Source organism: Polistes canadensis, unplaced genomic scaffold (assembly GCF_001313835.1).
Source record: "Polistes canadensis isolate GaletaPanama2010 unplaced genomic scaffold, ASM131383v1 scaffold_154, whole genome shotgun sequence".
Classification (NCBI taxonomy): Eukaryota; Metazoa; Arthropoda; class Insecta; order Hymenoptera; family Vespidae; genus Polistes; species Polistes canadensis.
Genome location: NW_014569701.1, coordinates 181,984 through 196,527, shown reverse-complemented (window position 1 = coordinate 196,527; position 14,544 = coordinate 181,984). Strand labels below are relative to the sequence as shown.

Here is a 14,544-nt window from a genome sequence, read left to right as displayed (position 1 = left end):
TATATATATATATATATATATATTTACCACACATATACAAAATATATAAAAGTTGCAGAGATATACAGACGTTGCAATTGCATTTCCATTTTCATTAGCGCTATTATATTTCAAAGAACGGCCGCGAAACGAGTGGAGCGAGGAGAACTCGAGAATGCGACGATGAAAAGAAGAAAAGAAGAAAAGAAGAAAATAGAATAAATGATAGAAAGATAGAAGGAGAGAGAGAAGATAAGTGAACTCATCTTTCTGCTCTTCGTATAAACTACCATGTACTTTTACTTAACATTATACGCGTAGATTAATCTATTCGTCAAACGTGACAACGATATTCTAAAGAACTTAAAATATTAACTAATTTTCTTTTATCACAACGAGAATATATTGTATACTTTTCCAAACATAATAATGATTACATAAAATTTCACGCTAACATAAGTTTAAGGAAAAATCAATGACGAGACACTATTTTTCTTCTGCGAATAAAGGTAGAGGACATTATGCTAACAGAGAATAGGAATAAAATATCGTAGATAAAACGGACGTGAGGCGTTAACCGAGTCAGAAAAATTGTCTCCCAACGTTCGACGACGTTGTCGTTTGCAGTTCCGCATTGTAATGTGCCTGTACATACGTTACTTGCAAGCCGATCTTTCTTCTCGTCGCGTTGCGTGTCGATTTTATTCGAGAGCAAAAGAGACGTAACTATTACATTTCTCCTATCTTCCTCTTTCTCTCTAGTTTTTTCTTCTTTCTCTCTTTTATTGCGAAAAATAATGACGCGTATTCAAAAGAAATACCTAAACAATTTTCCAATATTGACTCAACTAATATGTCGCATTTAATTTTCTGTAAATATCAATTATTGTTATTATTTATACTGTAATAACTTATACATGATACTGCGTATAAATATAAATCGAAAGAAAATTTCTTTTTGAACATTTTCAAACATACGCATCGTCATCTACGAATTTAAATGTTTTGCGTAATAAAAAATAAATATCTGTATTACCATATCTTTTTCCTGTATAAATGGCGAAGATTTACAAATCGTGTTATTAATTTGACTGCTGCTACTGCTTCATCTTCGCAGTTCGACTAATAGAAGTGAACTAAACGTATGAAATATAAGTCGTATAAGAATGTATATTGTTAATGTATAAACAAAAGAAAACGTTTTTAAATGATACGTAATTGAAAGTATATTTTAATGTGAAGGTAATCAACAGAATTTGTAAACACGAACTTCTCCCCCTCCGTTTGTACCACTCGTTCGGATATAACCAGTTTTATATACTCAATTATAATATAATTAAATAATTTTCACAATAGAAAATAAGACATCTGGCTGGACTGATAAATAAAATAAATTTCTTTGATAATAGTAAGTATTCATGCTAAATAAATACTTTTTTAGAGTTAAATAATTTTCGATAGAGAATAGGATATCTGATTTAACCGATATGTATAATTTATTTCTTTGAGAGAATAATTATTACTGTAAGTACGTATATATTACATACATATACTTTTATATAATTACATAATTTTCGATAAAGAATAGAACACGCCTCGTTTCAACGACAAAACCAATTTTGCCACGGTAATTTAAATTACTACTGCAACGGAATATTTAATCTCCTTCCAATCATGCTTCCAGACAATCGAATCTGGAAAAGATGAAACTTTCTTCTCCGAGATGTAATCTCTGCTGTCAAGGAAAACGACCTACTTTCTTGTTTTTTAACGTAAAAATCGATATGGAGTCTCATAAACGACGACAAGATTTTCAATAAAAAAAAAATCTTTTCATTTTAATACTATTTTTGTAGCTTACAATTAGTCTCTTATGATTTGTCAGTTATACTCAATAATTTGTTTAAATAATCAATAACATTCTCCACAATTTATTCCTGAATACGTCCATCGACAACGATCATAATTTATAATAGTTCATTATATCATTGGATATTTTTTTGTTGGTTTCTTCAAACCCAATATAAAAATGTTTAAAGCGTAGAAAAAAAAGTAAGAAGGAATAACAAAATAAATGTCTCCCTATTCGTTTTCTTTAAGAAATGCTAAACATTCGTAAAAATGAAAAGTCTCGTTTTTCTACATAACGTGCATTATTTGCCTACCAATATGAAACCGTTCGATTCGTAAGGTAAAAAAAAAACTGTTTCGAATATCAAGCTCAAACGTAACAGGATATATGTTGTAAATGTACATCGGGTCCATTCGAAACGAACGTGATGTGAAATTCGGTGTTTTACGAAAAGTCCTTGAAAACGTAAAAAGTACAAAAAAAAAAAAAACAAAAAAGAATCAGCCTACAAACAGACGAATAGGAAGAGTTTTAGGAAAAAGAGTGTAGGATGATATTCGAGGAAAAAAGGGGAGGAACGCGAACGTTTCCCAAGGAAACTCTCAAGAGTGATACTGTAATACCGTAAAAGTAAATATCGCTGAGTTCCTCGAGCTTTTTATTATATAAATGTCTTTCGTGGTCGTTAAACTTCCTCATTTTCTACGAAGTGTAGCATTGGATGGGTAACTTTTAGTCGAGGCTTGTCTTAAATAGTACCTATCTTTCGTTCATCGACCTTTGCTGTCTCTCTCCCTTACCCACAAAGCTTACAATCATCAGCGTTGTTGTTCTTCAAGACGGCTCCCAAAACCGTATTATTTTATATCTTCTTATTTAAAAAAAAGAAAATAAATCGGCCAGAGATTGATTGTGCTTGATGTTCCATCAAAATTATATAATAAGAAAAAGAAGAAGAAGGGGAAAAGTAAACTGAAAGTAAGTAATTTCATTTATTTATAAATTATCAATATCCTCCGTTCATTCTCTATTCCCTTCTAAAATTCTTTCTCTTTACCCTCAGCAAAAGTGAGGTACTTTCCTTATCCCGTAGCGTAATTTCGTCTTTCTTCGAGGGAGAGGAACCTTAATTAACTTTTTTCAATGCGAACAGAGTCGTCTTCGACTCCCTCGGTTGACCGCATTTCATGCTCAGCGTAGTACCGTTGCGTAAATTTATCGTAATTCATGGAAGAGAGGTAAAATTACGTAACGACCGTGCTACGTAATGGCTTTCTCTTTTCTCTGATGACTTAAATTGTAATTAACTTTGACATATTGCAGAGAAAAGGCAATACCGAGAAAGACGTTCTACTATAAATCGAATTTCAATTTCCTTTTATAGAAAAAGAAAATAAATCGTAAGGAAGGAAACATTGAAAAACGTATTGAATTGTAGCAGAAAGAAAGAACATGATTGAGAAAGAGAAAGAGAGAGAGAGAGAGAGAAAGAAGTCACGAAGAAAATTTCATTCTCATCGCCAACCGCGAAACTAACAAAGATCATTAATTATCTCTTAACTTAAATAGTACGAAACATTTACCACTCGTTCTACGAAAGGAAACTCTACAGAAGGAACGTTTAAAGTGAACAAAATGGGACAACGCTAACGGGCTGAATCATTCATGACGGAGACGTACCGGTTCCCTTTATTCTTCAGAAAGAAACGAACATCAGTCCGTATCTTCTAACTTCGTTTCACATGAAAAAATAAAAAAAAAAAAACCGACAACGAATACGACGACGTTTGACCTTTCACGCAAATACAGACGTCGCCTTCGACTTGTGGAAAATTCAAAGTTGCACATGTCCAAGGTGGAAAGTAACGTACGGTTCAAGCTCTTTTTACGATTGCACGTACCTAAGTAAAAGTACAAGGTACAACGTAGAAGAACCTATATATGTAGATACATGTGTGTTGAAAGTTCTACTATACGTAAACAGAAAGTAACATATGTCACGTATTTCGTGATAGTGACACGTATCGAGAGTAAGTATAGGTAAACTTATAGCTAGTAGGAAGGGATATATATGCACACACACATTTACATAGAGAACTCACGTGTCCGAGCAAGACACGTCCAAGTAGAGAATGTAGATGGATGTGAGACGTACATACATGTTTTCGTTCGAGAATCGAGATTACTCTTGACAGTAGGAGGATGCTGGATGTCTCAGGGAACGTACGAAAGCGGAAACGGTGTTCCATTGTTGCGTTACTCGATTCCAATCTCTCCTCTCTTCTCTGCTAGTCAGTATACCGATACACGTTATACTACAAAAGATATCTGAGCATGCGCGAGCACGTAATCATATCCATTTTGCTTCGAGGAATACAGCGTATCCGGTTGGAAGAGTTTTCTCCAAGAAGAAGAAGAAGGCAGAGGAGAGAAAAAAGAGGAGGAGATGGAGATGAAGTAGGAAATAGCAGAAAGGAAGATAGAGAGAGAGAGAGAGAGAGAGAGAGCTGACGCGGCAGAGATATCCTCAGCATGAATCTGAAAAGGTATGGGCTGCGTTCACGCGACGATGATTTACGGGCGTATTAGGTCGATAAGATATCTTCCGGTTCGTTGACCCGGCGGAAGCTCTATTTTTAAGGCGTCTCGCGACCCCCTTTTGCTCCATTTATCGCACCGCCGTACTTCCACCTTTCGTATCTCCATCTCTGTTCTTTCCTTTCCTTTCTTTCCTTTTACGGAACTACCCTTCTACCTCGTCGTACTACCCTTTTCCTCCTTGCTGAATTCGCCCATCGTGTCTATATGTTTGGCCAATCGAATGTAAGGAAACGATCACGAACTCTCTGTCTTCTTTTTGTGCTGTACACTCCTTAGATAAAAATAAATCAAATCTTACTATATCATTCACATTTTTTGTGATTCATAGTCAGGAACCGCGTACAAGAAAATTAATGTCCTTCGATTTAATCTAATTTACTCGTATCAAATGGATGCGTTAAAGTCAATAATTATGTTTTCAAAACGTACAAATAATGATTCGACCGATTATAAATCTAATCATAAGAAATCATTAAAGTATTTATTCAAATTTCAACTCTCTTTTGTTTCTCTCTCTCTCTCTCTCTCTCTCTCTTCGAATCAACGTGAAAAACAAAGTATGCTATATAATTCATGATACTCGGTTTTCTCAGTCAAATATACTCTTCGACACGATTTGATATCGCGACAGAAATTCTTCAGCTACTTTCTGACAAATAAATTCATACTTCAGTCTGGAGGTAGAACGAAAAAACTTGATCGCGTACTTTTTCTATATATAGATCAAGATATTCCACTACATTTGTGTATATATGTATACATTTCTATCTACCTTATATACCTAACATTCTCCAGATGCATCTTTCATCGAGTCGAAAATGATACGTGATATGGATAAATATTACCATATCACGGTCGAGGCCTCCATCAATCAGAAAATATATCTCATTCTTGAAGTAAAAAACAGAGTTTCTTCCGTTTCTTTCGAAATTTTGGATAAACGAAAGCTTTTGAGTCGGCGCGGATCCAACGATCGATGGCTCCAGGCCAAGGAAGAGAAGAGTGGAGAGTAAGTTTGAACAGAATGATTAACAAAGAGAAGCTATTTAATTCGCTGCCGAGTTCGCTATCTTGCTAAAACGTAATCACGAAGTAAAGCGAAACTGTCGGATGTTGAAAAAAGAGTTATCCCGACGTGTATACATATTTTTTCTATCTTTCTTTCTATCTGTATATTATATCTCTATTTCTCTTACTCTTTCCGTCTCTATCTTTCTTACTGACAATGAGATATAGCCGTCAGTCGTATTAAACGCTGACCCGTTCTTAACGTAAACGCAGACATTTTATCGTCAGGTATTTAAATAGTCTGACATGCGTATATATATATATACGAACCAACGAAATACGATCCACTTGCTAAACGTCCAAAACGATTGTATTTAACTATTTTTTTCGTTTTCTTTTTCTATCTCTCGTGCGTTCGCGTTGTTAATGTAAAAATAATTTTCATGTGAAAAGGAAAAAGAAAAAAATAGAAGAAGAAAAAATATGCTCGAAAATGCTTTGGAAAGGGAAACGCGGTGTCCCCGGCTAACGTTTGGATTAACGTAGGGGTAACGAGGAAGAAGTTGGCATGCCTGCTCTGACAGTGACGTCTCTGCTGACGACGGCGCCGACACTGTTCGCGGCTAAGCACTTATAAATGGCCCAATGGACGTCCTGTCGGAAAGCTTCGGCCTCAAATCCCGGAAAGTGAATCGTCCCGTTCCCAAGAACGTGTCGGATGCCTGGTATGTTAGTTATACTGCCTCCATCGGCGGCCAACCAATCCACTGTAGGTGCTGGATTCCCTCTGACTGTGCAGTCCACTCTACCACCGTTCACATTGGTAAATTCGACGCGAGAAGGTGGTTCAGAAACAAAACTCGGTCCCTGCATCTCGTACGAGGCGTTACAACCTGCACAAATAAATAAAAACAAGGTTAGAAGAACATGCTACCGAGAAAATGTCCATTTCATTCGAATTTATTCATGGAGACATTGGATTCTATTATGATACATCTTTTATATTCAATCACATATTTAGATAAGAATGTTAATTGAAAATTAAATGAATAATTTACCGATACAATTAGTTAAATAAATATATTTTCATTAATTCTTCTCAATTCATCATCAAATAACTTTATCTATCAATCCAATACCAGTTCCAATCGATTATTCAACAAGAATCTAAATGCTTCACAATCTGATTCAATTCTACATCGAATTCCGCGCATATTTCAATGATAATCTATATTCTCGTACTTTCCTAAACCAAGCTCACCCGCCCGCTAGAAATTGTATTTATCGTTATGGTAGGAACACATAACAAGCGAGAGAACGGTTTTATCACTTAGCTTGTATCCATTCATTAGCGATGCCTTCACCCCCTGGTCGTCCCCAAAAGGGACGCGATTAAAAATTGAAAAAGCGTATTTAAGCGAGCCACCGCCAAGCAAATATATCCAGTCAGCACGAGCACAACAGCAACATCGCGTTGAAATTTTTGTTCGTCCCCTCAGTCGTCGGTCCTGGGTAATTTCCAAATAATTTTCTAGAACGCCGACGTCCTACAGCCTCTATGGACTGTATCGTCGACGCGGGACGTGAACGAAAATAATACGGGTAGCCATAAATCACACATTTAACGCTGAAATTCGCCGGTAATAGGTTCCATAAATGGAGCGCATTGCGTTTCGGCCTTCCTTCCTCTTCGATCCCGCTACCTAAACTCCACGCCTTCCCTATCCCTGAACCGAATCCTGTTAACCATTCATCACTCGAGTTATGTTGATTTAAGTAGGAATGCCAAGGCACTCGGATGTATTCGGCATTCCGGTGGCCGGCATTATCCATCTGGTCTGGCCTGAACTATCCTAGCTTGGCCCGGCTTGGTCTAGCTTGGTCTAGCTTGGTTTGCTTTTGATTGGTCTGATCTGATCTGGTTTGTCCTGGCCTAGCCTAGCCTAGCCTGGCCTAGCCTGGCCTGGCCTGACCTTACGAACTACAGAGAATGCTTCGAAAACGTGCGACGAATTGTGATCAGGACAATTTCAATGGGAAACCAAAATTACATTGTATTTGTTAACATTTCTAGAAACGTTCAGAAACGTTCGCCAAGAAAGCGACATTATGAATTATCGATAAACGATTACCACTATTACTCCCTCTTCCCCATCTACTCTTCTACTATCTCTCATCCCTAAGCGATGTGACGGATGATATTGAAAATTTAATCGGCCGGATGGATGCAAGTTTGGAAAGGGCGGCCGTCGTCACCGAAAAAGGAGAGCTAATATGCAAAGCAATAGCTTACCCTCTTACACCAGTGCAACCATCGTATGACGCTACTCAAATTTTCCTAGATAATATAAGCCAACGTTTAAATTGAACTTTGTACTTTCCCGTGTTAACGAGAAAACCTGAACAAACTTATTCCATATGTGTGGGTGTGTGTGTTGATATACCTGATAAATAAATTTAAATTACATGGGAATAACAATCTCTCTCTATATATCAAATGTTTACTTTCTTATTATTCTCAAATTATAAAATTAATAAACGCTTAATACTATTTTTGATATTTTTCTATCATTCATTATATGTATTATCTCAACGGTATCCATTTTATGCTTAGAAATGTTTTACGAGTAACTGTCTACGTGTATACATGGTATACCCGTTGAAACATAACTTTCTGCATGCTACACATCTTCGTATTACAGTGCACTATGTTATATTAAATTCGTAAGGGTTATATTCTACCTAATCTTTAAAGTGATTGTTTTCTCAGAGGAGAAGAAGCAACCGGGACCTTCACGTTACGACACAACGATGACAACGTGGACGACAACGACGACAACGATAAGGTATCCTCGTTTTGTCATTCGTTTCTCACGAGACTTTACAAAGTCCGAATTTTCTCTTCTCTTTCTCTCACTTTCTACCTATCTACCTATCTATCTAGCTAGCTATCAATCTATCTAGCTTTCTTTTTATCATTCGCTGTTTCTCATATTCCTTTTTCCCTTCACCTTTTTCACTCCCTTTTTTCGTCGCGAGCATTTTTTTCACTCCGCAATATCTTATGACCTATATCTTCCGATCTCCGTAATAATTTCTTACCGAGGATAAAAACAAATGGTACCCAAGTAAAAAATTAAATTTCTTGTTTTCGCTTGGAACAAGAAGTAAGAATGAAAGAAGACAAAGAAGTCTTGTTTTGTGGGATAAAAGTAATTTCATCTTAACGCAAAGTCGGACGTACGCCGGGTCTTTGCGTTTGACGTATTACTTTACTCTTGCCCCTGCCCACTCTCTCCTATCTATTTATCTCTTTTCCTCGGGCTTTTCATGCCGCTCTTTTCTAGTACGGTTTATCGAGCAAATAAAAATGAATATTAATTCATCTTGTTTGTGGCGATTTAACCAGAACTTTATCAAAAGATCTAAAAGAAACGGAATTTTTTTACAAAACTCGTTGCACTTTGTGACGATTTTCAAACAAATATTGCTAAAAGAATTTCTATTAAATGTTCGTTAAAAAGAAAAGAAAAATACAGACAAAAATTGAGATATGTATAAATATAAAACTAAATATAACTAAAACTAGCCGCCAATGTATGAAATGTATTCATATTTCACACACTTCCTAAGCATTCCGTCGAATGCCGGCATTTCGTAACATATATAATATAAGGAAAAAAAAAAGTTAATTCTTAGAAAATCTCGTGATGAGATTGAATAACAAAGGTAAAGAAAAATGTTGATAAAATAAAATGAAAAAAGGAACGCGAAAGCACATCATCGCGTACGTGGTTCTCGCATGCAAGCAAGCGTGCACGCTCGGTTTGCGAAAGGAAGTGCTTGTATTCTCCGATATAATGGCTCGCTCGAGTGCATTTGAAATGCACTGGCTCATCGGAATAGCTAAACAATAGAAGCCACCGAGGAGAGTAGAAGGGAGACCAAGGGGAATTCAGACGTAGACCTGGCAGCTACTCGAGATCTCTCTCTCACTCTCTCTCTCGCGCGTTCTCTTCTCTTTGGACGTACTTGCTGCTATATAGAAAGAGAAAAGGAAGACGCAAAAGAGACGAGGATGGGTTACGCACAGTACAACGTGTTTGTACGTTTCCTGCAGCATGCGCACGATACGTCGAGTGGACTAACTTTAGTCAACCCTCAACGTCATCGCAAGAGCTTCTGAGGCTGTACACTTGTGCTTTCACTGTCGTGTAGGTTCGTTCAAGAGACCGAGACAACAACCGGCCGGGCGACCATCTGCGTAACGCTTTACGTCAACATCCTTCAGATCTTTCGTTCCCTATATCTATCTATCTTTCTCTTTCCCTCTCGTCTTCCCTCCTATTCTCTTATCTTCTTTAACGTCCTGTCCGTTTCTTAAGCGTCCTCGAGAACATTACAGATCTCCCCCTTTACGTAATCATACACGTGAGCCTGTCCAAAGTCACGAAAAAGGTCCCCCATAAGAATTCATCTCCTCCAATTAATCGCTCGATATATCGAGTGTACTGTTTTCTAAGACGACACATCGACCACCCTTCTTCCTCGAAAATGGATTATCAGCTTTACTCGCACAATGTCCGTATTTCTTCTGTATTTATTTTTTCCCATTATCTTTTGTTTTTAATTGCAAGAAGAAAATGCTTGGATAAATATAACACCCAACATCGATTTACCTTCCCTGCCATATCTCCTATTGTTTTACCGAGAGACGAGTACGCATAAATGTACCTTCTCGTTACACAAAAATTGTTGCACCATTGCTGCTTCATTCGTAACTACGTGATAAAACTGCAGCCCCGTGAAATTACCGTCGCTTGCCGTAAAGCACGGACGTTTTCAGAAGAAACTTCCTTTGTTAGATTTGCTTACACTGCCACGAATCTCTGTCTATCATTCTTTTATTTCCTCCCTCTCTCTCTCTCTCTCTCTCTCTCCCCCTGCCTTTTCAACTTCTCTCAATTAAATTTACTTGTAAAGCAAACTACAGATAATATGAAAAAATTCATTTCCATTAAAAACTAAAGAACAATATTTATTAACTGAAATAAAGATTTTTATAATAATAATTTAATGACGATAATGGCAAAGATAAAACGGATTCGAGTATAAAACAATAGAAATTTGAAAAATCCTTATTTACAATCGCTATTCTATTCTATATAATACTCTATAACACGAAGTATCGAGATTCGTTGGTCGTTGGAGAAAGTACCGACAATCCGGCCACTCGATTCGCTTATTAAAGCGGAGCGCGAACGAAAAAAGCGATCTCTTTGACTAATTGTCGACGAGTATATCTGCGTGTAGGTAGACGCACAAAGAATACGAGAGAAAGTAAGAGATAGAGAGAGACACAAACACACTAGGAAGAGTAGAGTTCGCGAATAGCGAGGTATATGCGCAGAGGAAGAAAAAAAATGCAAAAGAGAAAGAGAAAGAGAGAGAAGAGAAGAGAAGAAAAGAGAAACGACGAATGAGCAGTCCCCATTCCGGAATCCACGGCTCATCCGGCGGTTTACAATCCTTTCTTTCAAGCAGGCGATGGGAAACGAGGCGGAGACGAGTCGCGTCCCTTCACAGAGATGAGAGAGATAGAGATGGAAAAAAAAAAAGAAATAGAGAAAGGGAGAGAGAGAGAGTCAGCCCCGAGCACACACATACGTATATATTTCATATATATACGTATAATATATATATATAAAAAGAGAGAGATGTACACATTTTTACGAGGGATGAAAAAAGTGAAACGCATGGATAAGACGAAGATAGAATGAGAAAGAGAGAGAGAAAGTGGAGGTGGTTGGAGGGGGTGGCATCATGGGCCTCTCTCACCCTCGCTTGTCCGACAATGCAAACCAACTTTCTCATTTCAATGTATTGTTTCCATTGTTCGGGCGTGCAGCCTCCGCTAGGGTTGGCAGTCGTTGTGCCAGAGAAAAGAGGGAGGAGAATAGAGAGAGAAAGAAATAGAGAGAGAGAGGAAAAAGAATGGAAAGAAAAGGATAGAAAGATCTTTAGATCTTCTTCCTTCCAAAGTCAATCGTCATCGAGCTCGAAACCGTGCTTGCTTGCCCGCCATACTTCATCCGTTTTTCGCCACAAACCCGTACCCCTATCCTATTTCATCTCCTTCTACTTCTGCCTCCCACCTTCTACAACCGCCTTCCAAAGATTACGAATAATTTCAGCGGTAGGTACGCTCCTCTCGGAGTTCATCTTTTTTTCATCGCTTTTGTTTGTAAATATCTTTCTTTTCTTATCTCTTATAACGTTCTATCTTTTTCTAACTCCATTCTTCTAAAATATCTTTTTCATCCTTGCTCGCTTTGTCATATATACGTATACCGTTATTTATACCGTATTTTATATAGATTTGATGAGAAATCTTACATATATCCTTGATTTATCATACCACGATCAAAAGGTTCCACGCATTTTCCTCATAAATATCCCTTCAACCACTCACCAACCCATTCATCCGTTCATTCATCCATTAAACGGACACACACGCAAGAAAACTGTACAACAGCTTGCGTTTCCAACGGATAGACGAAGCGCATTATTCTAATTATACTTTGCTCCTTTCCGCTCTGTGACCCTTCGGGCGAAAAGCCCATAAGGGATTTGTCGGGTCACGTTGGGTCACGTGATTCCGTAATACCCATTAATTCGTAGTAATTCGTCGTACTTCATTAGGAAGCGTTCTCTGTACACTGTGACTCGTGCAGCCGCGTAACAAGTTGGAACTCTCCTAGCTATTATTATTCCTCTCTCTGTTTTTCTCTCTCTCTCTATCTTATTCATTCTCTCTAGCATAAACGACTTCTATTACGTATGTACAAATTTCAATGAACATTTCCAGTTGTAACTAATGTTTCTAAAGCTTATTAAAATTGAGAAGACTCGTATATTCCTCAATCATTTCTATTTCAATATATATATGTGTGGGTAAATTTATTATTTAGATATATATTATTACGTATACATACATATAAATACGTACTGGTCAAAATTATTTTACCACCTTACAAAATAATTATGTAATTATTGACACGATCAAAAAAATATGTAATCAATATATTAAAAATACCTTTTGCACAAATGAAGTTAATTTTTTTATTTTATAGAATATACATTCAAATTGAACGTTATTATTTATCTTTTGAACAGACAATTGATTTCCTATACAAATATTAAGAAAAATTAATATTCATTTAAAAAGTTAACTTTTTATTATTTTATAAAATGGTTAAATATAATGTTGACCGATGGTGTAATAGTGTATAGTTTTATATTATATTAATATTTATATTAAACATAACTTCTAAGAAAGCAATCACAATTTAGAACAGAGTTCCTAACTGTTTGTCATTTTAAAGTTCGGAGTAATAAACCGATTAAAATTCTAATGAAATCTACGAAAGAATAAATAAAAAAATAAAAAATCGAAACGAAAGAAAGTACATAATCATATCGGCCTTAACAAAATCGACCGCACGCAACTCCACTCGTACAACCATGAAGGAATTTCAATTGCTAATGAAATTACGGGAACGTATAGATCGGATAACACCCTCCCCCCCCCTTTCACGGTACGATCTCTTCCTCATCCTCCGTTTCCTCTCTTCCCCTATCAACTGTAGGCATCGATGCTGTCTACATCATCCTCTCCTCCTCTTCTTCCACCTCCCCTCTCAATGGACGACGACGACGACGACGACGTAACATGGAAACGCATATTGCGAGCCAAACGTGTTTGCAGTCGCATTGTTTTGCAAACGGAGTTGGGTTTGATTACCGTATCAACGAGCTTTAATCCAAAAGCTCGATCATACCTAACGATTTTCACCAAGAGCAAACCAACGATCTATGAAATTTGCCCTTTTGTTCCTCTTTAACAATACATTTATTCTTTTACACGAATTGTTGAAAACAATTTTTATTATATTTGGATTTATATTGAATTAATAATTTCGATTATTAAATTTAAATTGAAACAATATTCCGCTTTCGTACAGTATTTTTGAATAAATTAAAAATAATAATTAATTTATTTAAATACATATATATATATATATATATATATAAGATCACGTGTAACCGAGAGAATTAATAAAATAATTTTCATTCTATACTTTTAATCCTTGGCAATTGAGAATTAACACTGATTAATTTAATAATTTGTGAATAATTTGTAATAATTTAAAAAATATTCCACGTACGCGCATACTATATTAAAACAATTCATATTATAATTAATAATAACGTCGGGTATATAAATTGTAATATTCAAGTAAAAATATTTGTTTAAATATTAACTCAAAAATAACAAAAGGTATTAAGAGGTTAAGTATTCTCAATTCGAAATCTAAATTAGCGTAAATCTTAAAGTTAGTCTAAATTAGCTCTGAAAGAATAGTAGGTATAAATTTCAACGGAAAATATATTAGATTAGTATTATAAAGTATAAAGTAAATTTTAGTTTATGTGTCTTCCATACAGCAACCTCCAGAATATTTACGATCTATCGTAATTTTCTTCTAATTTTCGTAACGTAAATAGTACCATAGCAATGACTGCATAATTTCAGTACGTTTCTCATATTTTGGAATTTTCTTGACACCAAGTTTCTAAGACTTTTTTTTATCAGTAACCTCACTGAAATTTCGGTATTTTTTCGATTAATTAAAAACTAATTTAACAAAAATTTTTCATTATTTACAATACAATTCGGTTTATGACACAACAAAAGACTTATATTTTAAATATTATTTTCTATCACTAAAATTATAAAAACTATTCAAATGGACGTTCCTAGCAGATTTATCCTCTATATTTATTATACCAAAGAAAGGACGAAGCTTTATAAGTCTGCTAATAATGGAAATGTTCGAACAAACATTTCTTAATTTATTACGCTCTCTACAGTTCACTGTTCATACAAATTTATATCACTGATTAAATCTCATTGTAATCATTATTCATCAGATCGTATTATTAATTTCATTCTACTAAAGTTTCGTTAGAACGTCGAATTAACAAAGCAAAATTATCAACTATGTATAACAATGTACAGGATCATAAAAAATGAATAAAAA

The 14,544-nt window shown here is 35.8% G+C and overlaps 1 protein-coding gene across 6 annotated transcripts in view; it reads right to left on the bottom strand.

Moving 5' to 3' along the window:
* The window catches only part of LOC106788786 (Down syndrome cell adhesion molecule-like protein Dscam2), a 118,527-nt gene that overhangs the window by 73,932 nt on the left and 30,051 nt on the right, over positions 1-14,544 (bottom strand). For all 6 annotated transcript variants that reach the window (XM_014752349.1, XM_014752351.1, XM_014752350.1 and 3 more), the window contains exon 2: positions 6,013-6,333. In XM_014752349.1, the coding sequence (XP_014607835.1) occupies positions 6,013-6,333 (321 nt within the window). The remainder of the gene's footprint in view (positions 1-6,012; positions 6,334-14,544) is intronic.